At 36.1% G+C, this 26,525-nt stretch overlaps 3 protein-coding genes and 1 pseudogene across 4 annotated transcripts; 1 reads left to right on the forward strand and 3 right to left on the reverse strand.

Annotated features, from left to right (window-relative positions):
• Positions 1-755: 755 nt before the first annotated feature.
• Positions 756-3,087, reverse strand: LOC137733908 (ferritin-3, chloroplastic). Its single transcript, XM_068473125.2, is given in 9 exon segments — positions 756-957; positions 959-990; positions 1,116-1,179; positions 1,277-1,342; positions 1,493-1,554; positions 1,863-1,950; positions 2,088-2,148; positions 2,230-2,313; positions 2,678-3,087. Coding segments are annotated over 9 exon segments (918 nt in total). The 5' UTR covers positions 3,034-3,087; the 3' UTR covers positions 756-852.
• An 8,462-nt stretch (positions 3,088-11,549) lies between these two features.
• Positions 11,550-12,381, forward strand: LOC137733909 (LOB domain-containing protein 12-like). Its single transcript, XM_068473126.2, has 2 exons — positions 11,550-11,756; positions 11,971-12,381. Exons 1-2 carry the CDS (start codon positions 11,601-11,603, stop codon positions 12,322-12,324), a joined length of 510 nt encoding a protein of 169 aa, XP_068329227.2. The 5' UTR covers positions 11,550-11,600; the 3' UTR covers positions 12,325-12,381.
• Positions 12,382-16,774: 4,393 nt separating this feature from the next.
• LOC137733906 (cytosolic endo-beta-N-acetylglucosaminidase 1) lies at positions 16,775-23,402 on the reverse strand. The gene is made up of 13 exons (XM_068473124.2): positions 22,982-23,402; positions 22,655-22,876; positions 21,110-21,889; positions 20,670-20,807; positions 20,247-20,356; positions 20,028-20,139; positions 19,839-19,946; positions 19,439-19,551; positions 18,965-19,046; positions 18,758-18,838; positions 18,061-18,116; positions 17,792-17,927; positions 16,775-17,652 (listed from the first exon to the last, which is right to left on the reverse strand). Exons 3-13 carry the CDS (start codon positions 21,611-21,613, stop codon positions 16,909-16,911), a joined length of 2,184 nt encoding a protein of 727 aa, XP_068329225.2. The 5' UTR covers positions 21,614-21,889; positions 22,655-22,876; positions 22,982-23,402; the 3' UTR covers positions 16,775-16,908.
• Positions 22,567-26,385, reverse strand: LOC137733911 (DEAD-box ATP-dependent RNA helicase 18-like; annotated as a pseudogene). Its single transcript, XR_015964141.1, has 11 exons — positions 26,080-26,385; positions 25,689-25,925; positions 25,291-25,548; positions 25,108-25,187; positions 24,888-24,993; positions 24,686-24,799; positions 24,503-24,601; positions 24,264-24,353; positions 23,774-23,880; positions 23,555-23,698; positions 22,567-23,466 (listed from the first exon to the last, which is right to left on the reverse strand). The product of XR_015964141.1 is annotated as a DEAD-box ATP-dependent RNA helicase 18-like (transcript).
• Between the last annotated feature and the right edge of the window lie 140 nt (positions 26,386-26,525).

A 26,525-nucleotide genomic window follows, 5' to 3' on the forward strand; every position in this document is an offset into this window, starting at 1 on the left:
GATTGGTCGAATTTGAGAGAAAGAATGTCTTGGAAGAGTAGAGAAGGAGAGGCATCAAAGAGTTTTGTGTCTCGGAAATGGACCCTTTTGTTTTGCATTGGCTGCCTTTGTGCTGGGATGCTCTTCTCTGATAGGTAAATAATTTAAATTTCCGCATATTTAAAGCTTCGATTTTTCTTTGAAATGCCAGAGAAAATGATTGGTATGGTGAAGTGGGTAGCTTTCTTGCCCCCTTAAATTTGCTCAAAGATTTGGGATATTGGATTATTTTTGTAATCTGTAGGAGAATGATGGGTTTTCAATTTTTTTTAATTTTTTTAAATGTTCATGTGGGTCAGTATTGATACGTGACGTCCAATCATTGTTCATGTAGACGCCACATCATTAGTTAACGGCTGATTTAACAACCTTAACAGATGTATGAAATTGTTTCAAAATTATGATTTTACATACACTTTGGGACGAAAAAAACTTGATGTACCAAATGTTAAAATCAAGAAACTTCATAGTAGTAAACCGAGATTAATCCTAAAGTTTATGCATGTACCGTAATGAGTTCCGTGAAAGATTCCCAACCCCTTTACATGGCAGTCCTCTTTACTGGCATATAAAAAAGGGGTATGAGAATCATTTGCCTGCCCTTTTCCTGTGGAGTTCCACCCAAAAGTATCCAAAGGGTCACCAAAAAATCCGGTAGACTTTTTTCCTCCCCTTTTTTCTAAGATATGTCAACCTCTATTCAATATTCATAAATATGTAAAAACCAAACAGATTCATAAGCTGCATTCAACTAAATTGGCTAAAATTTGTCCCTCGTGTATTTTCAGTCATCCGATAAACTAATAAAAGGTTCTAACCATGCAACCAAAACCTATAAACAGACACAATCAACACACCAGACAACATAACACCACTTTTAACAGCGACAAACTCATCATCACGCAGCAACAGCATCCCCATGGAGCAGCGCCTGGTCGAAGTGCCAAACCCCTGGAACACACGGAATAGCATACAGTTTTAAGAAACAGGAAATGAAATCAGATAATGTTATTGTCAAAAGGCGAACAGTAAACGTAGGATAACGATGACAACGAAATTGAATTATGGGTTCCTACCATGTCCTTTGCCAACTCTCCTTATTTGAGCAACATATTCAGATATTTTCTTGATGGCTTCCACCTACAAAGGTAAAAGCACAACATCAAAAATCATGCCGCAGGTGTCCCTGTAGAACCTTTCCAACTCGGGACAAATAAAAGAGGATATCAAGACTAACCTGCTCAGCCAAAAACTCGGTTTCAACAAAATCTGTTAACTGCGGATCTTTGTTCTTCACAGCAACCTGTTAGTCATAAATTCGAGGATGAACACAGCATAATAAGATTGTGAATTCATAACACGAACCAAACGATGTAACTGGTACAAATACAATCACCTGAACCTAATCATCTTATACTAAGAAGACAGCATACAATAAGAATGGATGTCTTACACTGTGTAAGTGGAGCAGCTTTTCATTTGTCAGTTTCTCGAGTGACAATGCAAGCTCCATTGCTGAATCGAAAACATAGGACCGAGTTAAAGCTCAATAATTAACAGTTAAATCATAGTATATCAGTCCTATAAACTAGTCCATTGACAGAAAATCATCTGCAAAAACCAGATGTTTGGTCCTTGCCTTTCTCGTTTCTCGTTTAAATAAGCCAGCACACATTAAATTGCATATACACATCAACTTTTCTTGTTAAACAGGTGATCATTTTTCTTCAAAACTCAATAACAATGTTCTACGACACAACTAAATAAGAAATATTCATGTAAATCCCACACTGAGTATATAAGCGAGGGCCAATAAAACTAACCATATAAAGCATCTCCTTTCTCTGGATGATCGAACTCCGACACAGGCATCAGAATTGACTGCAACTTCACTCTTCCACCACGCTTATTCTGGGAAATGCCGACAATAAACAAAAAGAAAAGTGATAAGGAACTCCGTTTTTACAAACGGTAAACTGAATTTAAGGCCTATCAGAGTAATAAAAACACAATAAAATAATATACTAGACAAGGACTAAGACAAACACCTGGTATTCCATTAATTTCTCGGCATGATCCCTTTCTTCCTCACTCGATTCCTTGAAAAACCTGCGATATAACGCAACCATAAATAACGAAATCACTGTATTAAAATGTTCAAATTAGCATAAAGTATTTCCAGGACATTACTTGGCAATACCCTTGCGCGCAACATTGTCCCTGTCGAAATAGGCGTACATGGCATGGTAAATGTACGAGACATTGTACTCCACACTGATATTCCACCAAAGAAACAAATCAACCGTTAGCGTGCATCAGAGCGTAAGCAAATACAACCGAATTTCGACAATGATTAGTCGGATTCACAGTTGCAATACTTTTAGATACGAAATTCGAAACCAAAAATTCATACACAAATCCAAGAACGAAGATTTACTAATCCAACCATACACAAATCCTAGCAGGTATACGGATAGTACAATTCGCATTAAACAATTGAAGGCACAATCGGATATTTCTTCAAGATTTAAACTTTAATACACAAAATTTATTGCAGTAATCAAATACTATAGAAAGTTAGAAACAACAATTCCTTCATAGATATATAACACGTGAATGGAAAAGAAGGAAAACCCACTTGATCTGCTCGTTAATGGCGGCCTCGCTTTCGTCAGTGAACTTCTGGCGGGCGAGAGAGATTTGTGGGAGAGTAGGGACGAGGTCGAGCTCCTTCTTCACCTCCTCAAACGGCTCGAAAACCACACCGGTAAGCGGCCGATTATTCGCGTTCTTCGAAGCGCAGACGACGACCCCACGTTCATTTCTCGCCGGAGAGAACCGGAGAATCGAGGACATAGACGTGGAGGAGTTCAGAGGCGAGAACGAGTACGAAACTGACGGCGGCGATGACGACGGAGCAGAGGAAAATAGAGGACAAAAACTGTCCCCGCGAGCAAGCAAGTGAGAGGAGGCCGAAGAAGCTTTGAGAAGCATGATTGTGGAGAGAGAAATAGATGAAAATGAGGGTTTTGAGTGAGTGTGGAAATGGAGAAAGGGACTGGGATATATGGGTGGCTAAGGGCCTTGTGGACCATTGGATCAAAACCACGTGGACGACTGGGATTTATTTGTTGGGAGGGGCGCGTGGCGGGCTTGTGGCATATAGCTGGATGTGCTGTGGGATCCAAGGAAATATCTGGAACTGTGGGGAGTGTGTTGAACTTTTCGAGAGAGGATTCTCGTCAGATTCTTTTTGTGAGGATTATAGGAATCTTCTAATTACATCTATTCATCATATATTATGCAGTCAGTTTTTTTTAGGTACTATTTATATTCAATTTTAAATAAAAAAATTTATAATAATTTCTGATTGCATAATGTATAATGAACGAATGTGATTGGATGATCCCTAGGATTCTCACAAAGAGAATCTGACGAGGATCCTCTTGAGAACTTTTCTGGATAAGTTGTTCGGTTTCTAATTTTTATTGATTTTTTATTTGGCCAAAAATCGCTTTCTTTTCTGAATAAGTTATCGGGTTTCTAATTTTTGTTGATTTTTTATGTGGCCAAAAATTGCAGAAAGTGTAAGAATATTTTTCTTTTTAGTCCTCGTTTGGTTTCTCATTAAATTGGAAATTAAGTTTCCAATAGGACGCGACTTAAATATCTCCCTATCGTTGAGTTAGTAGATTTGAATTAAAAAAATTTCAATCATACAAAGAAAAATATGCGTATTTGATTTCAAATCAAATTTGAATTTAAAGATTAGTCATACTGTGATTAAGACACAACCTTAACTTACGGGAGGAAGTAGTGAGGAATTTTTCGCAATAGACAAAAGCCTGACAGAGATTTTTGTATGTCGAAAAAAAAAAAACAATCTCACTATCTAATTTCTTGAATATGACGTATTGGCATTAGACTAAATGATCGTATAAATTATGTTAAGATCCAATTGTCTTCTGTAAAAAATAGCACGTATTTAGAATGTTCAAGAGTTGTCGGGCATCGGTATAAATAGAAGAACAAATACAAGTCATGAGCTCTTGACTCACCTAGCTAGTATTCTTGATAATAAAATCAAACAGGATCATTCCTATATTCTTTTTGTGAGATTACATAGATTTATGAATCGTATCAGTTCATCATATATTATGTTGTTAGTTTTTATTAGATATTGTTTGTGTTTAATTTTAAATAAAAAAATTTTAAATAATTTTCGATCATACGATGTACGATGAAAGTACATAATTTACGAATTTCTGAAATTCTCGTAACGAGGATCCGTATTGAATAGAAATGGGTTGGATTGATTGCTGAAGAAACAGGATAGGAAGGGCCAAAACGATCGACATGACAAGATTGTGGTTGTGACGTGTGACAAGCATGATTTTATCTTTCAGGTTTCTGGGGGGTCCTACATCTCTTTTTCTATAATATCCTTTTGATAGGCTTCCAAGTGGTTAGTTGGCAGATTCCGGAAAGGGATCATTTTCCGATTCCTTCCTCATTTCCATCAAATTCACGAAGATTATAAATTTAAGTTTTTGAAATTTAATTCAACAGTTAAAATTATTATAATTTTTAAAATAAACTTTTATTTTTAGTCGTTGGATCAAATTTTAAAGGTCCGAATTTATGATCTTGGTGGACTTAATGGAAATGATCCGAAGATGATCCCTTTCTTGTTTTCAAAGTTAATTATTTATAATATATTATATATAAGGGAGAAGATCAATTTAGTGAGACATTTGTAAATAAAAAACTGTAATAAGTTTTTTGAAGAAATAATTTAAAAAATATATGCGTAAATCACGTATGTGGTAAGAGGCTAGTAAATTATTACACTAAAACGCAAAATATATTACACATGAACTAATATTCTAATAGTAAAATGTTGAATATCCACTTATCTGTTCCGAGTTTGAAATTACCTCATTCCTTAAATTAATGTGAGATTTTTGAATTTTGTTCCTCCCCTTACAATAATAATAATAAAATGAAAAAAAAAAATGATTCATTTAACCACCAGGGAAACTAAACTCTGTAATTTACTTAAGATAAAATGATTTAAACATTGGATTGGGCTTAGGCTGAATGTACTCTTTTAACCTCTAGGTTCAATCCAAGTCATAGAAAATGGGGTTCACATTGGGTCCTTAACACCCATAAAAGTGGGCTTATCATTGGTCCAATTCCTGCAATATAAGGTCCTTGGGCTTACTTGGTCCCACTAGATAATTACTCCAATTTGCTCATTAGTCCAAAGTAAACCTGTTCTTGCAGTTGAAGTACAAATCCAATTGTGTAATCGGTGCAGTGAAAACCATTACTTATGCTTTGTTTGCGTAAGTAGTGTTTTTTTTTTGTATGCCGGTCATTTTTAGGACCATGTGAGTTGTAATTCGTCTGTTTGGACTTTGTGTAATGAATGTTCTATACCGTTAACAAAAAAGAAACATCTTCCCCTCTTAGAAATTACACATTTTTTTTTTGTGTTGCGAGATTTGGTCAAACCATATAGTAAGTTATTAATAATTCGGTATTGAATTGCCAACTAGGTTTGTCGAATTTAAAACTTTCCACTTGCAAGTGACAATAAATATTATTAGATTGTAAAACTTGTACAAGTAACGAGAAATATTAATAGATTGTAATACTTGTAGAGAGGAGAGAAAAGAGAACATTTTGATACAAGCAATGGCTCGGCAGCGAGATAGCCAACGTTGGGGGGTTTGCAGAAAATCAGAATCAAAATTGCAACAGTACCGTGAATTGGTAGAAAAGCATGCATGGCGACGATGCTCATTTAATGCTCGCGTTGGAGGTGTCGTTTTTGCCTTGTGTGGTGGTGAAGATGTCTGTTTCTTCCTTATAATTTATTTATTTATTTATTGGGACTATTTCTTAGAGATTCGATCTTACAAACTAGGAACCAAGGTTCTTACCAATTTATTAGAGCTTAGGTATCCCATCAGAGATTTTTAATGTGTTCAGAATACGGGATATTACGCTATATGTTATTATATAAGCAGAGCAATTTTTTTTAAATGTCCCTCTACTTATAACAGATGAGGTATATGCCTATTTTCTGAGCACACTAAAAAATCTCTCGAAATTTGACACCTCTGTTGTTTGAAATGACAAGATGTAATTAATTAGAGCATCTCTAATTATGCTTACTATTTTTAAGTTTAAGTTCAGTCCAAGTCATTAAAACTATGATTCGTTTAACCACTTAACTCTCCAACTTCTCCTTATATTTGGGCTAAGAGCTCATTTAGGGAGCCAATTGGAGATGCTATTAATCAAACAGATTTGATTAAGTTAATTAAAGCTGTGTGTGTGTGTGTGTTTTTTTTTTTTTGCATTCAAGTTCAAATACCTTTCTTTACAATTTAGATCAATTTAGTAGAAACAGTCCAACATACTAGTAATTTCCGTAGTTTATCATATGCACATTGTGATCAAATAATATAAATAGAAGCTTCTCTTTTAACTTGGTGATGCTACTAAATTTCTATAACAGGCCAACATATTATAATTTACTGAGTCTTTTTTTTTTTTGAAAATGCCTTATATGACACGTGTATATTGCCATAATGGCGTCCTGAGCCAATAATACAAGGGCATGTGTTAAGTTTTCTTTACATAACATAGAACGCCAACATAACGATGTCTAGTTCAATACAAGCCACTCCCTTCTTTTACAACAATGTAGCCCATAAGACTGGACTTGACTTGGTCTCAATTTCATACATAGGCCAACATAATGATGTACTCGTTCCATACAAGTCACTCCTTTCTTTTACAAGATGTAACCCTATAAGACTAGACTTGGCTCAGTCTCAATTTCATACATAAAATGTCAATATAACGATGTACTTGTTTCATACAAGTCATTCCCTAAGAATGTAACCCTATAAAACTGGACTTATCAGTTCGTTCCTAGCCACCAAAAGAGCCAAAATATTTGGCACAACGAGACGAGCTAGACCAGATAAAAACAAATATTTTGCATACCAACATGCAAAGGAAGGAGGGGTGTTTTATTTTGGAAACATGAAAGAAGCATGGATTTGTGGGATCAGCTATATATTAATACAAGGACACGGGCTTTGGGCTTCTTCAAAATCTTATAAACTATTTCAAAACTAATCTCCTTAACATTGGGTTTCATTTAAATAATCTGTTCAACTTACTTATGTCAGGGCCTCATGATCATTAATTTCTTGATAAGGCTTCGTTTGTTGTTTATTTCCCTCCATTAGTAATTTAGTATAACAATGTTTACACAGTATCCAAATCTGTCTCATATACAATTCTGCCTGTGTAACTTTATCTCATATTGACGGTTCCAAATCCAGGAAGAAAATAATGTTAAGTGTTGATAGCTGACACTTCGTTTTCATGTTGAATTCTTATGAGCAATGAATCCTAAAATGTCTCTTACACGAGAGCGTCTTTCTTCTTATGAAGAAAGCGCCATGGCCAATAAAGAGTTCTGTGACTAAGGGTGTTGGTCTAAGCACTGACATTCTTGATACAAATTTAATCATCAATTGTTTCGATGCACGCAATACACCAAAATATGATAAAATCTTCGTTTATGGTGATAAGTTTCCGTCATTAGGCACTTTTTTGTCAAATCTTGACTCGAATTTTTTATTTTTCCTAATTTTTTAGAACTTGAATAGGCCCCTTGTCCTCCATTACTATGAGTTTCTTTATGATTGTAGTCGTTGATTGTTAGATCGTGTCCAGTATCAGTAAGCAGTTTCAAGATTTATGATAGTGATGACTGAAGACTGATGGATTAATCACGGGTTCGTTCAACGTTGCAAAATTTCCACAAATTATAAAAGCAATGGCTCCTTGTATATGTCATGGATTGCCCAAGTATATCTAAAATTATATCAACTAAAAAATTCTGTATGTTATTATTTTATATATTATAAATATTTGCTCACGAGATACGATCTGAATATCTGCTTTGCTAGTTGCTCATATATATTTAGTTTATATAATTCCTTTTATTTTGTGAAATATCTGCTTAATTTGCTAGTTGCTCAATGCATAAGACTAATTAATTAATTATTTATAGTTGAACATTATATATACACACACAGTAAGAATAATTTCACGTACATTCAACTTATAAGACTATATTTTATTAGTTACCAAGCTTTGCATTTACAATTTTACCCCTCCATACTTGAAAGATAAGTCTCTATCTCCTTTTTTGTACTAGTCTTTGAACAATACTGGTTGCTGAAAATTCAGCAATCACTCTTGCTTTTATCTAATTAAATTTGGACACGTGTCCAAGTAATTGAAATGATAAACACAGATTAAACACGTGTTCAAATTTGATTAGGTGAAAGTAGGAATGGCTGCTGAATTTTCAGCAGCCAAACATTGTTAAATTCAGCAGCCAAACATTGTTCCTGGTCTTTTACCTCCCTCTTTTTCTCTCATCCTTTTCTCTTTAGCTTCATTCTCTTTCCTACCCGTGTCTCTCTCATTCTCTCTCTCCTCCTTCATCTTCTTCGTCATTTTCTCTCTCTCATTCAATCTTCCCCTCCTCCTCTTCTTCTTCATATTGTTCCCTGAATTTATGAGTGTTTTCTTTTCTTTCCTAAGAACGGTTGGAATTTTAGAAATTTTTTTTTTGAAACAAATATTGCAAAAATGCTAGAATTTTGAAATTGATCTTACAAAGTATTGAAATTTTGAAACGCATAAGTGCAATTTTTTTTGAAATTGATCTTGCATAAGTGCATGAATTGTTGATCTTGCAAAAATACAGAAAACAATTTTTACTGATCTAAAATTAGTTTGAAGCTTTATAGATGGTGTTAGTTTGTGATTTTGGCTTGGTTATGTAACAAGTCTATTGAGGGCATGGTTGGAGTTTTAAAATTTTGGTTTGCTTCTTTTTAGACTAGATTTTTTTGCGTGCTTTTTTCTCTCCTTGAAACGATTCAAGACAAGCGAAGTTCCATGAAATGTATTTTGTGTTTTTGTCTTTATAGTTAAAGCTCCCTATATATACTACATTCAATCTGCTTCAGAAAACTGAAACATATTCAAGTTTTTTGTGTGTTACTCACATGCATGCATACTATATAAGCACACGGAGGCTCAAATATTGCACACCGAGACTCATACTGCACACATATATAAATGTTGCATTTCAAAAAGTGCAAGATGACATTTTTAGTGTCTACCAAGAGCAAGTTTACTCAGAGGATCAATTCTAAATCCTTCTACAAGGAGCATGATGACACATATATAATTATAGCATTTCGAGAAGTGTTTTAAGCAGTTTACCTTGAGGATCAATTCTAAATCCTTCTACAAGGAGCAAGTTGGCGAAAAATGAAAACATATATATCATGTATGCAAGTTGATAAAATATCAAAACAACAACATACAATTGGGGTAGGCCCCATAATGCACTAGAGTAGAGGTTTTTAATATGTCCAGAACATGAGGTGGTACGCCATATGTTATTATATAAATGTACGGAAGTTTTTTTTTAAGTATCTCTGTATTTGCATAACGACTTGTAATATATGTGCCAATATTCTTAGCACACTGAAAATTCTCTCTCTATTTTCATCTAGACATCAGTAGCTTCTAGATATGCCAACTATACAAGATTTACTTAATAGAATATCAATATGGGTGAAATTATAATATGACAAGACATTTTTGGGACCGTTTGTTGATCTTACCTATGATTTGGGTCATAAAATATATTCAGTGAGAGAGAGCATTATATTTTGTGTGCATTCACGTGAATGTTTGTGGGTCTAAGTTCTAACAAACATTCACAAATTAGCCCTCCTCTTTTCTAACTCTCTAGTTTATTAGGGTTTTAATTAAGCAAAAGTCACTATATGCCATAACAAAATATTTACATGGACCAAAAAGAATATTTACTCATATATTAAGTAGGGTAAGAAATAATTATTAGTCTTCATACAATTTTTACACGCCTATTAATATAATTTTTTTGACATACAACCATATTTTAATTGGAAGGAGAGAGAAATAGGTCAACGTAACGAGAGATTTTTCAATGTGCTCGGAGGTCGGGCATAAACATTATGTCATTATATAAGTGAAGAGACACTTGAGGAAAAAAAAAAACTTCACTTGTATAATAACATATGACTCACAACCGGTGTCCCGGACACCTTAAAAAATCTCTCCAACATAATAAATTAATATCAAACCAAGGTTTTAAAAGACGCTAGGCGATAGTCGGGCGGCGGGCTGGGGCCTAGCGCCTAGGCGGACTAGGTGAATTTAAGTAAATCTATTGTATTTCGTGTAAATAAGTGTCTGTTTATACTTAAAGTATATATAATTTCATCATAAACTAGAAAATAGAATGACATATATATTATGAAGTATTGGAACATAATGAAAACATGAGGAGCAAACGTATAATGTGTGTTTATTTAAGTGTTCAATAAGTCTTTTACAATTTATTGGAAACAATAAAATGCAAAATGAAAGTTGTTTATTTTCTATCTAAGTAAGTTGCAACCTAGGCAGGTGTCTAGACGGGTCTGGGCGAGCTAGGCGGGTGCCTCAGCAGGTCTAAGCACCTTTTTTTAATTTTCAAATGCCTAGGCATTAATCGGGGCGGTGACCAGCCGCCTAGCGCCTAGGTAGAGATTTTTAGAACAGTGACGTTATTCACACAAGTTGAACATAAAACTTTTCATTTACAAGAAAAAAAACTATTAAACTCGTAATAATCTCCTAATAATAAGATCGAATAGAGAGATGTTCATGAATCATATAGAAGCAAACAATTAATGTAAACAGATCCTCACCAGAAAAAAGACAAATCCGGGAAAGAGAAAAGAAGAACGTGGAAGCCAACCAACTCTTTTCTTTGACATGAAGAAGCGGGGCGGCGGCCAACTTCTAACGTTGGATCTTGAGAATCATACTATAGAAGATGGGGACATACAAATATACATTAAGTTAGTTAATTTAATTTTTAAAATTTCATTTATATGACTAATAACTATTTTTTAAGTTGGGTGGTCAAACCCTAAAACCAACAAGCAAAAGACAAACTGTAAATTCAATTTTTTTATTTTTTTATTATAAGCGATATTGTGCGCTAATTTATACAGAATGAGAAGAGTTTGAACCAGGCAGACAGCTAGAGAGCTTGAACAATTGAAAGCAAAGTAAAATGCATCTGTTTGGTATAGTGATCTATAACGTTGTGACACGGTTTGGAACTAAAGAATGCTACACCAAGAATTCAATGATACCCACGTACTCACTCATGCGAGATATTTAACTATTTATACTAAATTAATTCACTTATTTTAATCTCAATTAGTTAATTATTATCTTTTTTCTAAGACACTGTAGTTTGATCTATATTACACACTTAAAGCTCCACACGTTCTCTTGTATTATAAATAGAGACTTCCCCATTTCATCTTCTCCAAGTTGTTTTCAATCACACTTTCTTCCTCTTCTCTCCACTACTCTCCAAATCAAAGATTTTCGAAATCAACATGGCCGGAACTTCGCCGTGCGCTTCCTGCAAGTTGCTGCGACGCCGATGCACCAAAGACTGCATTTTTGCTCCTTACTTTCCTTCTGATGACCCCCACAAGTTTGTCATTGTTCACAAGGTCTTTGGTGCCAGCAATGTTAGCAAAATGTTGCAGGTCCTACTTTTATATACTTTCTCTACTTTTCTTCTCTATTTCTCGTTGACGGGTCACGAAGGTTTCGACTTTCAACCCTCAAAACATCTTTCAACAACGAGAAGAAAAATATCACTTGACGATAAAAATGCCAGTTGGCCTAAATGCTTTATTTAAAACGAACCATAACATTAAGAGTTGCCGTTTAATTGAATTATTCGTATGTATGTTGCAGGAGCTTCCGGCTCATCAGAGAGCAGATGCAGTGAGCAGTTTAGTTTATGAAGCAAATGCAAGAATGAGGGACCCAGTGTACGGATGCGTTGGGGCCATCTCTTACCTGCAAAACCAAGTCTCCGAGCTACAAATGCAGCTTGCTGTGGTCCAAGCTGAGATCCTCTGCACCCAAATGCAGCATGAGCCCATGGTCCCTACCCCACAACAGATAATGGACGATCCAGATGATCAGAAATCATATTTTCTCCAGAACAACAATCTCGCCCAGTACCTCAGTTTTCCCTCTTCCAGCAATGTAATCCATGACTCTCTCCAGAGGGAGAACATTTTTGGACACGACATGGTTTCTTAATAAACTTTGTAATCTCATGTATTAGACTTTTAATAAACTAATTAGTCTGTTCTAATTTGTTCTTTGGTAAGTAGGTCTTAAATAATGATTTCACCGATAGTTGAAATTGTCTGTTTGGAAATTTTCCCAAAAAAAACTAATCGTAGGTTCTTCTCTCCATCGGAACATTATGGCCGTTAGACTTAGAGAGGACTGTCCTACAAAACAAGGGTAAGATGTGTCGACCGGGGTCAACTCTCTAGCATGTGATGAAGTGATAAATTAGGGTTTCTGATCAGTAACTTACTAGGACAAATATCCTCTACGGATATAATAGGTGGCCAATTTAAACAATAAAAAGACGACCTCAAGTTAACAAGGCTTCCGTTTTACGAGGGACCAATTTAAATAATATGGAACATAAGTTCTTGTTGGCTAGATTAAAAGTATCACATTAATCTACAAAGTTTCACACTGTTCTTGCATATATAATATTACTTTTTCCTTTTCCCACAGTTAAATCTTTATGCGGTTTTTTAAAGGCAAAAACTACAAGCACTTAATTTTGAGAGAGTCTGAACTCTGAAGCAATGGTTTTACCTAAGAAGCCAAAGTTTGGAATTCATGGAACTCGATCCTGTTGCAAGAAAGACAAATCCCGAATATACTGCTCTTCTTTCCCAAAACCCTAAATTTCAAAAAAGTTTCTACTTAAGACAGAATATAAGGAGTTTCTCTACTATTTAATTGATAGTTCAGTCTCATGTTTTCTCACATGGGCAAAGATGCCATTGTGTTTGTTTTAAAGGTATAGAAAAGCACCGCTTCAGATAAGTGTTTTTAGAACTAGAAGTGAGAAACTGCCACTAAAATTCAAAATTTCAGTGGCTTATCATACTATTATTAAGAAAATCCTCTTTTATCAACTTTTTTTCTCTTTTTTTTCTTTCTATTTTGCCTTTACTTTTGATACACACTATTGACAAAAAGGAGGGCAAAATAGTAATTTTGTACCTTTTGACAAAATGATAATCATATCTCTATTTTTCTTATTTTTCCCTCTTTTTTATACTTATTTTTTCAATTTTACCCTCATTTTTTATACACAATATTTACATAAGGAGGACAAAACAATAATTATGTAGTATTAAAAAAATATACACTTATTAAGAGAAATTATTCACACACACAAAATGTGTGCTTTCTACTAGTACATGTTAATGTTAGGCTTCCAGCTGCAGCTTTGCTTCCATTTCTGACTCAATTAGTTGCTCACCAGACTAGTAATTTCCAGCCTAATCTTCACGATTAAGAAAAGTTAAAAATGTGGCATGCCGCCACCTGTTGCAGATAGTTCTTCTAGCTTGTTCGCGTGGGGTGTAGCGCAAGGAAGTGATTCAGTGACAAGTCCATGCGAAGTATACAGTAATAGAAATTAATATTAATTTTTACTAGATTCTATCTGCGCACCTATTTTACACACCTACTGGTAATATCTGTAATTTGATTTTATTCAATTCATTCAATCCAACCATCAGAAATTGAGAAGGGTGCAAAAAAAAAAAAAGGTACCACTCTAATTCTTTAGTTCTACTATAATATGATTTTCTCAATCTATCTCTCAATACAAGTGATTTTCGAACATTTTTTTCTTTTAGGCACATTCACGTTTTATATAGTTTATAAATTGAATAAATAAATAAATAAAATTGAAATAAACATCAGTGTACAAACAAAAAAAGAGGAATGTTTCTCTACATTATATGTCGAATCAAATGAAATAATTCAAAAGGGTGAAGGGAAAAACAAAAGGCAACACCTGAAGATTCCTCAAGCTTTGTTTAATCTAGAAGCATTAATCTCCTAAGTCAAACTTAAAAGCATTTTTTATTTTTACTTTCACCTATCCGCCTATCAAATCCTTCTTTTTGTGCTGTTCTTTTGTGGTTGTTTCTTGCTGTACTTATGTCGTATGGTTCTCACCAGTACCACCATACAAGAAACTGGCATTAAATATTAATTTTGGAGACTAATTGTTTGCTAAATTGTGGTTTTAGTGGACATTTTCATGCTTTTTAATTTCCTTTTGCTCTTCTCTTTTGTAATATATTGATGAAAGGTGACTGATTTTGTAGTCTTCTGTTTGTTTTGGTTGAACGAAGGGATTAATCTTTCTCTTGTACTGATAATAATTTTTATTGACATTCTAAATATCTAATTTTGCATTGTAAGCATTTTATATTTAGAAATTTTTTTTTTTTATGAAGAATGCACGTTTAGATTTTTAAAGCGTCAATAATAATTCTCTTTCTTGATTGGTAATTAGTTAATATTTTAAAGAGTGATCAAAGAATGATAAGTTTTCCTTTCATGACCAAACACACAACAAAACTAAAAGTAGTAGATTACTTATCACATCATGCAGGTCCCTCTTCACGAATAAGCACCTCAAATTCGTTTGCAAGTTGCTAATTAGCACGTTGGTGCATGATGTAGAAATTCCTCTCACTTCTGGAGAAGTTTATGTATAATTTGCAAGGTAGTGCTATTCGCATATTTTTTTTTTATTTTCATACATTTTTTTTAATTTTCAGCTGTCGGATAGAATAAATTAAAAAAGATTAATGATAAAAATTAACAAGAATGTGTTAGAAATAAAAATGAGTTTGTAAATAACACTATTCTAATTTGCAATGGCAACTTGCACTTAGATTTCAGCATGAAGAATAATATTAATTTTGGAAACCTACTTGTTCCAGAGTTCTTGTACATGAATCGAAACATCGAGTGAGATTGGCGCAGAAAGTTTTGTTAGAGTCAAATGGCTTTGAAAACAAATAACTAAACACCAGATTAATTAAAATTAATCAATTATATTTGACAAGACAAAGATATCTGTAATCTCTCCCTATTAATTGTTTATCTATCAACCTCGATGTTTGCCGAGACAAGAATTGGTAGGTAGTGGGGGAGCCTTTATATTTTCTTTTGAGGGCTCGAGGTTAATACATAATACTTCCAAAACACTGGGTAATTGATTGGATCTCTTTACAAAGGCATCAGTTTTTTTCCACCTTTGTGCGATACAGATTTTTCCCACTCTTGCAGTCTTGCTTTGGAGAGCATTCTGTCATTTCATGTCATGAATTGTATATACGAGAGAAACTTATATGCAAAACGCTATAATGTATTTTAAACTTATCATATATCGCTGTGTGTTTTAACTTAAAGGCTTGTTTGGAAATGAAGAAGGTTGAAAAAAATTTTGGTGGAAATATTGTTGGAATCAATTCTTGGTAAAAGTGTAAACGAATCCTATAAAAACACTTGAAATACTTCATGCAATTTAAAAGTGAAAAAGGCTCAAAAAGATTTTGGTGAAAATGTTATTGGAACCAACCCTTGATAAAAGTGCAAGTGAATCGTTTAAAAATGCTTGAAGTGCTTCTTGCAATTATAAAAAACACTTCAAATGCTTTTAAAATCTAAAAATATTTTGTTCAAAAACGTTTTCAATCATTCTAAAAACATTTATAAACAGTTAAAACTTGCTTGCATGGGCGCACAAATATTTACATGCTCCCTGCCTCAACTTCTGTTTAAAAGGTCATATTTAATTTTCTATAGCAATTTTTATATTCAGACAGAGATTTGAGGACAAGGATTCTCGTCGGATCCTTTTCATGGGGAATACTGAGATCTTGTGATTATGATTGTTTATTGTACATTGTGCAATAAAAAATTATTTAAAATTTAAAATTAAATATAAATAGTACTTAACGAAAACTGACAATACGATGTACGATGAACAATCACGATCACGAAATTCCCAGAATCAAAGATCCAGCGAGGATCCTTTTCCGAGATTTGATACTAAAACTGTTTGACCAGAAATGTAGGAAACAATTATACAATGTAGGTGGTTGACTTTTCAGGTTTATGTCTGTGGGTGGGTTTATGGACTTGAAGATTAAGAAAGCTTAATTAGGGTAATCAAAGTATGTAGTTTGGACTTAGGGTTTAGGGCCTACCAAAATTTCTTTTAATTTGTATGTTTTCCACGAGCCGGAAACCGAATCGGCACCCTGATCATTTTTATTTTCCCTGCAACAAAAGTCAACTGCCAATTTCTCCATCCCCATGTGAAAAAATGTGTTTGCTTGTGCTTGTGATTCAGTATTAGTGCAGATCTTATTCTAATCAACATTTACAGCACTTTAACCATATCAAGTGGTTCATTAGTAAGGACACGGATCGCAACTCCCCAATAAGTAAAAAAAAAAGGTGGAAGGTCCCAGATTCAATGTTCCGAGCTGGTGAGTTTGCTTGACTATGACCACGGGTAGGAATTCCTCCTAGCCTCTCCAAACCTAGAAGAAGTGGATAATCGTGGTTTGTCACCAGTTGTCCCCCTCTTAAAAGAAAGAAAAAACATTACCATATTTGATTAAACCAAGTAATGATGATTAAATTCTGACGAACAATAGGACATTTCTGTATATTATTAAAAGTAAATATTTCTTACATTCGTGTTATCATACTACAACACTAGCACTTGTTATAGACAACATTATTCACCCTAGCTCAACAACCACTATCTCACACTTACAACTCGTTGGCCAAAGCTGCAGCTTCAATTAGAAACACCGGCGAGTCATCTAGTTTCTGGTTACTCCCGTCGGTACCACAAACTTGAACGATAAACTTGATGTTAAAAGTGCCAGAAGGGACTGCTAGGTCATCGACGTAAAATGCTTCCACTTGTGCCGATCCAAGATACTCATGCACACTTTCTGGCGCTGCTCCTGGATGGCCAAGTGCTCCTTGAGCTAGTTTTTCAACATAGATATTATAATTTGTGGATGGATAATCGTTCCCGTCTTTCAATTTCCAAGCGATTTTAAGACTAACGCTCTTGGAACCCTCAGGTCCTGTTGTCCATTTGATATATTCACCTTCGACAAGCCATGAATCAGAAGGCCGAAAATCTGAATTCTGCCCACTAGTCTTAATTGAAATATGACCAAGCACTGCATAGTACTCTGTTGAATTCTGAGAACCCTCCTCTGATATGGCCTTTGGTGTCCTTTCGTCAAATTCAGGCTTCGACCTGTAGCACAGAGCATGTATTTCTGTTAGTCTGTATCCATTCATTCCGATGCTACACTCCTGTATGACCCATCCAGGGGGAGTTCCTGGGTTTCCAAGTTGACGTGTCATTATCACTTTATCAAATTTGCTTGAGAATTGGTTCAGGTTCCAGTTTACAAGAAGTACCGACTTTCTTTCGTTCAGGGTAGAAGAGAAATTAAGATGCAAGCCTAGTCGAGAATTAGTATCTGATTTCACCTGCATTAATTGGAATATTCACAGTTCAAAACTTGTCTGCGAGTGCACTATAAACAAAAGATTCTAGGCAGCATCCACAAGTTGTCTAACTACAATTTGAACAACTTTAGTAACTTCAATGACCGAAGAGAGAACTTACAGAATACGTTAACTGGAGAGGCAAATCCCCCAAAAGAACATCTCCTTGAAAGAGCCTTGTCGAGAAATTATCACCGTCTTCAAGGTTTCCTTTAAATGTGATGTTTCCTCCTCCGCTATAAGATGCTTCATTGAAACTATAATTTGCCAACATAAAGTTTTTGCAAAGCTTAGGCACCGAAACTCTGAAATCTGGTATAAAATAGTGTGTATGCATAAGGTGCCAAATGTTTAGGGTTTAGGGTTTAGGGTTTAAGAACTAAAACTTACTCAGCATGAACCTGGATACCATCTGGGGTTGCATTGCCACTAAACTCAAGGAACGGCTGTGAAATATCAATAGGAATAAATTAGCATGCTTGACCATGTGACAACAATGCACTGCTCCTGGAGGCATACTACTGTAAATTTCCCACCAATAGACACATAAAGGGAAAAAAAGCATATTAAGATAATTTAAGCCGGAAGTGTTTCATGCACAGGATTGAAAATTCGAATTTGTTATTATAACATTCCATATCACCAACACTCAAGCTCAAAGACGTAATTTTTCTTTCTTCTTATTCTAAGTTATTTTGTTGTCAACAACTAAAATAAGGAAGTAACTCAAATATTTCCATTCACTAAGAAGAAAGAACTCCCTTCGAACAACTAGAACTCAGAAAAGATAATAAAATCTGATGATTATGGTTAGATTTGATTGTCATGACGAGCTTTGAAAATGCTTGTTCGAACTTGGCACCTTAAGATATTAGCCAAAGGAAAATAAATTTCCAGATATCAAACTTAGAAATTGGCTTTGAAACTGTAAAATAAATTGAAAAAGTTCAAACTGCAAATTTGATAGTCTTTCAATGAAAAGAGTAGGAAATTAGGAATAAAAGAAGAAGATGGAAACCAAACTGCAATCTAACGGTATCTCATTGACTAAGAGGCATCTGATACCACAAGGCTATTTGGTCCATACCTGCAACCCTTGGGAAGAAATGTTACACCAAGAAGCATCTGACACTTGCCCTCCATCAACAGAAACATGATATCCATAACCCTGAACAATAATACAGAAAAATAGCGTTTAGATAACAGGAATATACAAGATATGAAGTTTATGAACTAGGTCACGCTTCCAATATCAATACATGGCCCACTGCAGTATCAACATAGTCATAACAACCTGATCAAAATTTGTATAGAATGGTAGCACTTTAGGATAAATTTGTACCACCCCCCATGATTTTTCCACGAGGGACCACCAACTGCAAAACAATTGAATTTATTATGAGAAACTTCAGTAAATGTGATATTCATACTATTAAGAACTCAACCAGGTCATATTCCGATCTAACTGGCGTTGATTACATAAAGTTCTTTCTTCCAACTAACCAGGTAAGCAGTTACAAAAATGTTAGGAAGACAACAGTATCATCATACCTGCTTTTTTCAGGAAATAATGCATCATTATACTAGCTTTTGTCAAAAGAAGTGGAAATATCATGCCAGATTTTGTCGGTAAAATAATGTCTATGAACTTATGCTACTGGTAGTGGAAATCTGAAATTATAACTAAAGAACTATTAAGGAATAGTTTTATGCTAATCAATCGAACTACAAGTTTGTGAAACTATGCAACCAGGGGCGAGTCAATTACTGATTCTGAGCAATCTGAAAATTTGGTGGTTGATTAGTCTCATAGATCCATCCAGGAGCAAAAATGGCCGTTGATACATCGTCCTTTTTCAGCACATCTAGTGCAACACTTGTCTGATACGCAGAGTTATTAGAAAAAACAAAGTGAACTACAAAAACGAGACTCCCAGATAAATCACCTGAATTCTCCCTTACAACTATTTTTAAAGGCATTAGCCTTAAGAGTTAACATGTCATACTTCATATATAATGGCACTTAAAATACTCATTGGTCAGAGTGAAATATAACCTCGGCCTGTAAATCAAATTACAGCCAAATTTCTTGCTTTTCTGTTTCTTTTACTATTTTCAATCCGTAAGGGTTTGCACATTTCAGAAGTTACAATATTAGTGTCACATACATTCCATTGTCCTCCACCGAAACTGCCCCTTCCAAATACATCAATTCCCATGTAGACATCATACTTTCTGTCACCAGCAACATCTGCTGAAAGCCTCGGATAGTTTTGCTGCATGGTACATAAGTTTGACAGTGTGAAAGAAAAGTTAAAAAACAAAAACAAACTCCATAAGGAAGAAGTGGAACATACCTTCCATGTATAGTTCATAAAAATTCCATCACATATATCAAAAAACGGTTTATTCTTTTCATTCAGTTGATTTTGCCAGTCAAGTTTACCATCAGTTGTAACACTGTCATACCTGCAGAATTAACAATAGTAAGACAAATATAAACTTTAAATTTAACGCTATAACATAAGGGGGCAAAAATATAAGCGACTGGAAGCATCATATCTCCAGACACTCACCATATCACTAAAGAACCAGGGGCTGAGGAATGCATTGTCTGTGTTAAATGGCTGACAAATGCTTTCAAATTAGGGATTTGGTCCGGCTTCAATTCAACCTCCATATTGATCTGCAAGTTGCAGTAATCATGACAAGTAATAACCAAAGTTCAATCAGTCTTGTAAGTTATAACAGAAACTTCCTATTTCTCATATCATCCATCTTTCCTTGAATTGGTTAAACTTAAATAACCTCAACAGTGAATACTATGCTAGCTTGTAAATTTAACTTCTTGGAACAGCTGAACTGCAGCATTCGACAAAACACAATGTGCTCCTTTGTGTGTGTACATTTGTGTTTGCAAAGAACTCAAATGTGTTGTAACTTATAATCCAATTCAACAGTTGACTGGTTGAGAATGTACAAACTTAAAAAACATTTACCAGCCATCCATCGAAGCCCAAAGCAACGGCAAGCTCTGCCAAGAGCTCAGCATACATTTCAGCAGACTCTTTCGTCGACAGCAATTTGTTGCAAATAAGCTTCCCTTCATCCCATTCTGTGATGAAGGTCCCCAACACCTTAGATTCCAATATAGAAAACCGATAAAGTTAGATTCCAAAATTCCTTTCAATCATTCATTTGGAACGATGAACGGCTAGAAAGCAAAACATGTCATGATCCACAACCGAAACATAACCAAATCAAAGAGCTCCCAGGAAAAACAACAGGGGACAACAATCCCTCTATTTCCCGACTGAATTCTCACACCCTGTCACTTACAAAAAGTCAACTCATTTCCACATTAATCACTTGAACACGCAAAACCCAAATTCCAAAACATATTTCCTTATAATCCCAAAATCGCAAAGTTTCAAATTACCTTAACTCCATGTTTATGAGCAGTATTGGTCCAACACGGAGGCGGAAGAGTGACAAGACAATGCGAAAAGTAGATGAAAATATCGATCAAATACCAATGCCATATCGCATACGCGTTCGGATTGGTCCCTCCCTGGATCCACTTATCATCGCCATAGCCCCCGGCCATGTCGTGGCAAACAATCATTCTGGGCCTGTCGGGCAGCGACAGGGAAGGCGACCCGGATTGCAGAGCAACCGTGGATTTGTTAAAAGGGTAGTGAAAGGACTCGAAGTAGGACCTGGACTCGAGCTCTTCGAGGGTTTTGATCGGATATGAGATGGGTACGGCGGGTTGGGTCGGGTCGAACGGCGGAGGGGTCGGGGAGGAGGATTGGTGGTCCGGGGCGGACATTTTGAAGAAGGGGAAGACGATTTGGGCTTTTCGGCGGATCAGGCGGAGGAGATTGAGGAAAGATATTAGGGTTTGGCGGCTAATATAGGCGCGAAGACGGGGAAGAAGCATGTGACGGAGACACAGAGAGAGAGAGAGAGAGAGAGAGAGAGAGAGAGAGAGAGAGATTGAGGTCGTTGTAGTGGTTCTCCACTTAATTGGTGGGAAATTGGGAATTTTCAAAAGCAACAAAAGACAGACTTCAACTTGATTTGGTCAGGCCACTGTCGCAAATGCCGTAAACCTTTTTGTCTGTCAATGTCAACAATACAAGAGGAAAAACCTTGGCTGCGCCGTACCTGGTCACTGCTCAGGCCGCTTTTACAAATGCCAGAGCCTGTTCGGTGCCTGTTAGTAGTTGTACTTACATTAGTAGACGTCTGATCAGAGTAAATAGTAGTAATAATTCTTTAATTAAAAATTTATTACCATGATCTATTAACTCACCAAAACGTGCAGCTATACTCCTTCAATTAACAATGCATTATTAATGGTCCTCAACTTTAATCTAATTGGAGAAATGATCCCTCAACTTTAATCTAATTGGAGAAATGATTCCTCAACTTGAACATAATTAGAGCAATGGTCCTTCCAACATAACTCATTTTAACAAAATTCTGACGAAGTTGACAAAAATGATCATAACTACACGTTTTGATGAGTTAAAGGACCATTGCTACAATTTACTACTTTTTTCCCTCCCCTCCTATTTGACAATCACGGTTAACCGGCGTTAACATCTTATATTAATTTTATATTAAAAGACAAAGACAAAATAGAAAATATGAGATAAAGGGTGGGAAAGGGATGAAAACAGAAGATGAGAAAATCCTAGTCCATTTTATAAGATGTCTGACGACATCATCTGTCACACACCTCTCACAAAAATATCACTTTATAATATAATTAAGTCTCGTCCAATCTTGTGCTGCTCTCACGCGTAGTTAAACATGTTTACCCTTGCATTCGAGTTTTTGTATTTGGTTCCCTTTCTCAATATCAATTGTATAAAAAGAAAATTAGGATTTGTAACTTTCAAGCCAAAACTTTATAGTGACTCTCCTGGAACACGGCTCGAAAACGAGGTGTCCGACAGAGAATCAATTTTCACACCTGTTCTCTTCGATTGAAAGCCACAAGAAAGTAAGAAACCATTGATACAGATGTTTCCTTTTCCGGTTTTCCCCACGAGAATTTTCAACATCTGCATCTGCCCCAGTGTGTTCTTGTGAAAACACCATTATTTGGATCGAGTGGCCATTACTGTTCAGTCTGCCTTGTAATCCACCAAATTGTAAACGAAGTAGCTTTGATTTCCTTCTGTTTCTGCAATCTCTGTCGTATGAGCATAACATGGTTACAAAGAACGTAAATCAAATAAGGCGAGTAAAAGGGACCCCCAATATCGAAAACTAGCAGGAGCGAAAAAAACTCTTTCACCTGCAACTTTGTCTCCCAACCGTTTTTGTTGCATCTGTAAGTTTTGTCCTTTGAACAAGCTTGGGGATGCCTTGGTCACTTTGCTTTGATCCAAATATGATCCCCATCCGGCTTGAAATTCTTCCTATCGCCTTTGAGATTTTTGAAGGGCTTTAGACTTCCAATCTTCCAGAATGTCTGGATGTCCGAAATCACATTCTGTATATTTATGCCTTCAAAGCAAGTCTTCTGTTCCTTTTAACTTTGCAAATTCACTTTCGTTGATAGCCCCCTTTTTGAGCTTCTTTAGCAAGCGGTATTCTCTTGCCAACTCATCTTCATCTTCAGCTGTCTGGATAGCACGTCTCTGCTTACCTGTTTTCTTCCTCATTGCAGCATCTGAAGCATTTGGGATCTTTTTGGTTTTTTGATGTTTCGGTTCTTGCTGTTTTGCTTCTTTCCTCACTTGTAGATTCTTCTTTCTTTGTTTCTCGCGAGATTTATCCCTATATAATAAAAAATTTCCTTTAGCAACGGTACATAACACCTCAATGTCATACAAACATACAGTAAATGATTGAAGGGAGTTCTTACTTAAATTTGATCTCCTCCAAGTTGATGTCTTCAACAGGGATGAAACCCTCTGTCGAAAGCGAGTGGTGCTTTACCTCAGGCGTTGCAGGGAGCTGCAGTAGTCCGAATCCCATGCCCAATTTCGCGACTTCAAGTTCTTTCCACCTGCATTAAAAACGTAAATTAGAGAACAAAATTATTTTTTTCCTTGGCCTGAATATAGTACAAGGCGCTGTTAACCTGAAAATGTAAGAGTAGTGATGTTCTTTATATGCACGCATGTAAGAAACAAATGGTCTCAGTCCTTTTTCCATGACATCACGGTCCTTTTTTGCGGCTGATCGAATCTGAAACAAAGTTTAAAAACGATGTCAAACTTCAAACTACTAAAAAATATCATCAAAATATTCAGAAAAGTAACCTATCACTAAAATATATTGGGCCAAAAACTTTGACAACAAGTGAGAACACCATAAAACTAAACCCGTATTTGCAAGACGACAGCATGATGGATAAAACTGATTTAATGGGTAGCATTGAAATACATGGGTAATGACATCAATCTGCTTTACATACAGATGCTGGCATCTTTGGACACATTGTCGAACAATGTTCACAGAGTAAAACAACGCATGAATGCATTTAGAACAGTTGTAACGAGGAATAAAATTTAGAAAATTCTTTTATCCACAATAAAATTAGCTAAAGGGTACCATAAAATGATGCTTACCTGAGGAACAACATCAGTAACATCATCAGAACATTTCCTTTCTTGTAGAGGAACTCTTCTTATCCGTAAGAATTCTACATAAGCTTCCTCCTGCAACAGTGAGACAAAGAAAAGGACCTTCAATATCATAATGAAAGCAACACAGAAACTAAGAAAAGAAAAAATGAGTCAAATAGAGCTGTAGGACAGTTTCGTACACAAAGAAAGAATTATGACAGTTATGGATGCTATAACTAAACCTTTGGCAATAAAAAAACGATTGCGCTTCCTTGTCTACCCATACGAGCTGTTCGGCCTACTCTATGCATGAAAACATTTGGATCTTGAGGGGTATCATACTGCAATAACAACAAATAAATGAATTATACTATTTGGCTTTCAAAACTGGTGATGACCGTCGACATGCTATTGTAATAAGCTACCTGCACTATACAGTCAACGCCTGGAATGTCGAGCCCACGTGCAGCAACATCAGTACATAAAAGGACACCACTTGAGAGAGACGTAAATGAGGCTAAAGCTTTGTCCCTTGCGGCCTAGAAAATTCAAACTTTTGAAAAAGCAAAGAATGATGAGTTCATGAAATACCAACTCAAAGATTGACGCTGATCTGTAATGTTTTACCTGTTTCATCTTCCCATGTAGAGCAATCAAAGGGAAACCCTTAAAGGGACCAAGCATTGGAAGAACAAGTCCCCAGTAGTCAACACAAGCACAAGTCATGAAGTATCTACAAAAGAAAGCACAGAAAAATACGAGAATCACTTTGCAAAGCAAAACAACTTTTAACCTCGAAAGTTATTCGACCACATTCACTAAAACATACTAATCTCAAGTTACTCACACTATGGTCTTGTTAGACTTATTCTTAACAAGAAGATCCACAAGCTGCGACGGTTTCTTGTCCGCCTCACACTCCAGATACTGTATGTAGAGTGCACAGTCAAAGGCGGAAATAATTCAACAATCGAGAAGCTAGACATTATGAACTAATTAATATTTGTTGATGTTATGTTGTAGAGCATACCTCAAGGGCAAGGCCAGAAGGTGTTTTGGAAGAGGCTAATTGTTTCCTTAACGCCGAATCATTCGATTTTGTTTCAGCTCGGACTTCTACCCTCACAGGATTCCTTAGTCCTGCTCTAGCCAGTTCCTCAACTGCCTCAGTTTGAGTAGCTGAAAAGAGACCAGTTCTTCAAAGCTTAGGTAATCGAGACATAATATCATTTATCTGCTTCTGGAACCCCATATCCAATAGCCTATCAGCCTCATCTAAAATCAAAATCTGCAACAATTGTCGACGAAATGACCCTCTGTCAGCCTCATATACAATCAAATTCCATGAAACAAATTTCAATCAAAACCTAAAAAAACAAAATTTCAACCTAATCCTATCAAATGCAACTCCATTTACAAATGCATTACTTCAAGGTTCCGCAAATCCAAGCCATCAATGCGTTCCATAATGTCGAATAGTCTTCCCGGTGTGCCGATCAACAAGTTGCCTCCTTCCTCCTGAATTTGTTTCATGTCTGATTTCACTTGCCCTCCGCCAACCAAAAGCACACACTTGATATTCGGCAGCGTCGAAATGAAGGGTTTCGCGACATTTTATATTTGCGAAGCCAGCTCCCTAGTCGGAGATATAATCATTCCCATCACCTGCACAAGCACAAAATTTTCTTTTCTTCCTGTTTCTCTTCCATTTTCTCGGCAACCAAACATTGTCCAGCAAGTAAAAGTTTTCATTTCTTGGCGACCAGACAGTGTCTAGCAAGTGAAACGAAAGAGAAATAATTAATGGTGTGAAGCAGACCTCTTGGGGTTTTGGAGTGGTTGAAGCTCGCCGGAGTATGTCCACCATCGGGACCACGAATGCTAGGGTTTTGCCTGAGCCGGTGGCGGCGTCCACCGCCACGTCCTTGAAGCTGCATAGTAAGGGGATTGTGGCGGCTTGAACCGGAGTGCAGAACTCGAACCCGCCTTAGGACAGGGCTTCCAGAACCGGTTCGGAGAGCCGCGGCTTCAGGTCGGAGAAGCGGGTGTCGCTCAAGGCACTGTTTCGGTTGGAAGAGTCGGCGTCCATGGCTTTCTGTTTTTCTTCGCGGTTCGCACCGTTAGGCTTTCGGCAGTATAAAGGTTTCTCCTATATTCCAAACGACCTGTCGTTTTAGGGTGGGCATCAAAACGCCTAACCGAGCGATCCAAATTGTCACGTGCGGTTTGGTTCGGCCCAACTTTGGTTCGGCCCAACTTTGGTTC

Source organism: Pyrus communis, chromosome 7 (genome assembly GCF_041283825.1).
Source record: "Pyrus communis isolate YQ-2024b chromosome 7, ASM4128382v1, whole genome shotgun sequence".
Lineage (NCBI taxonomy): Eukaryota > Viridiplantae > Streptophyta > Magnoliopsida > Rosales > Rosaceae > Pyrus > Pyrus communis.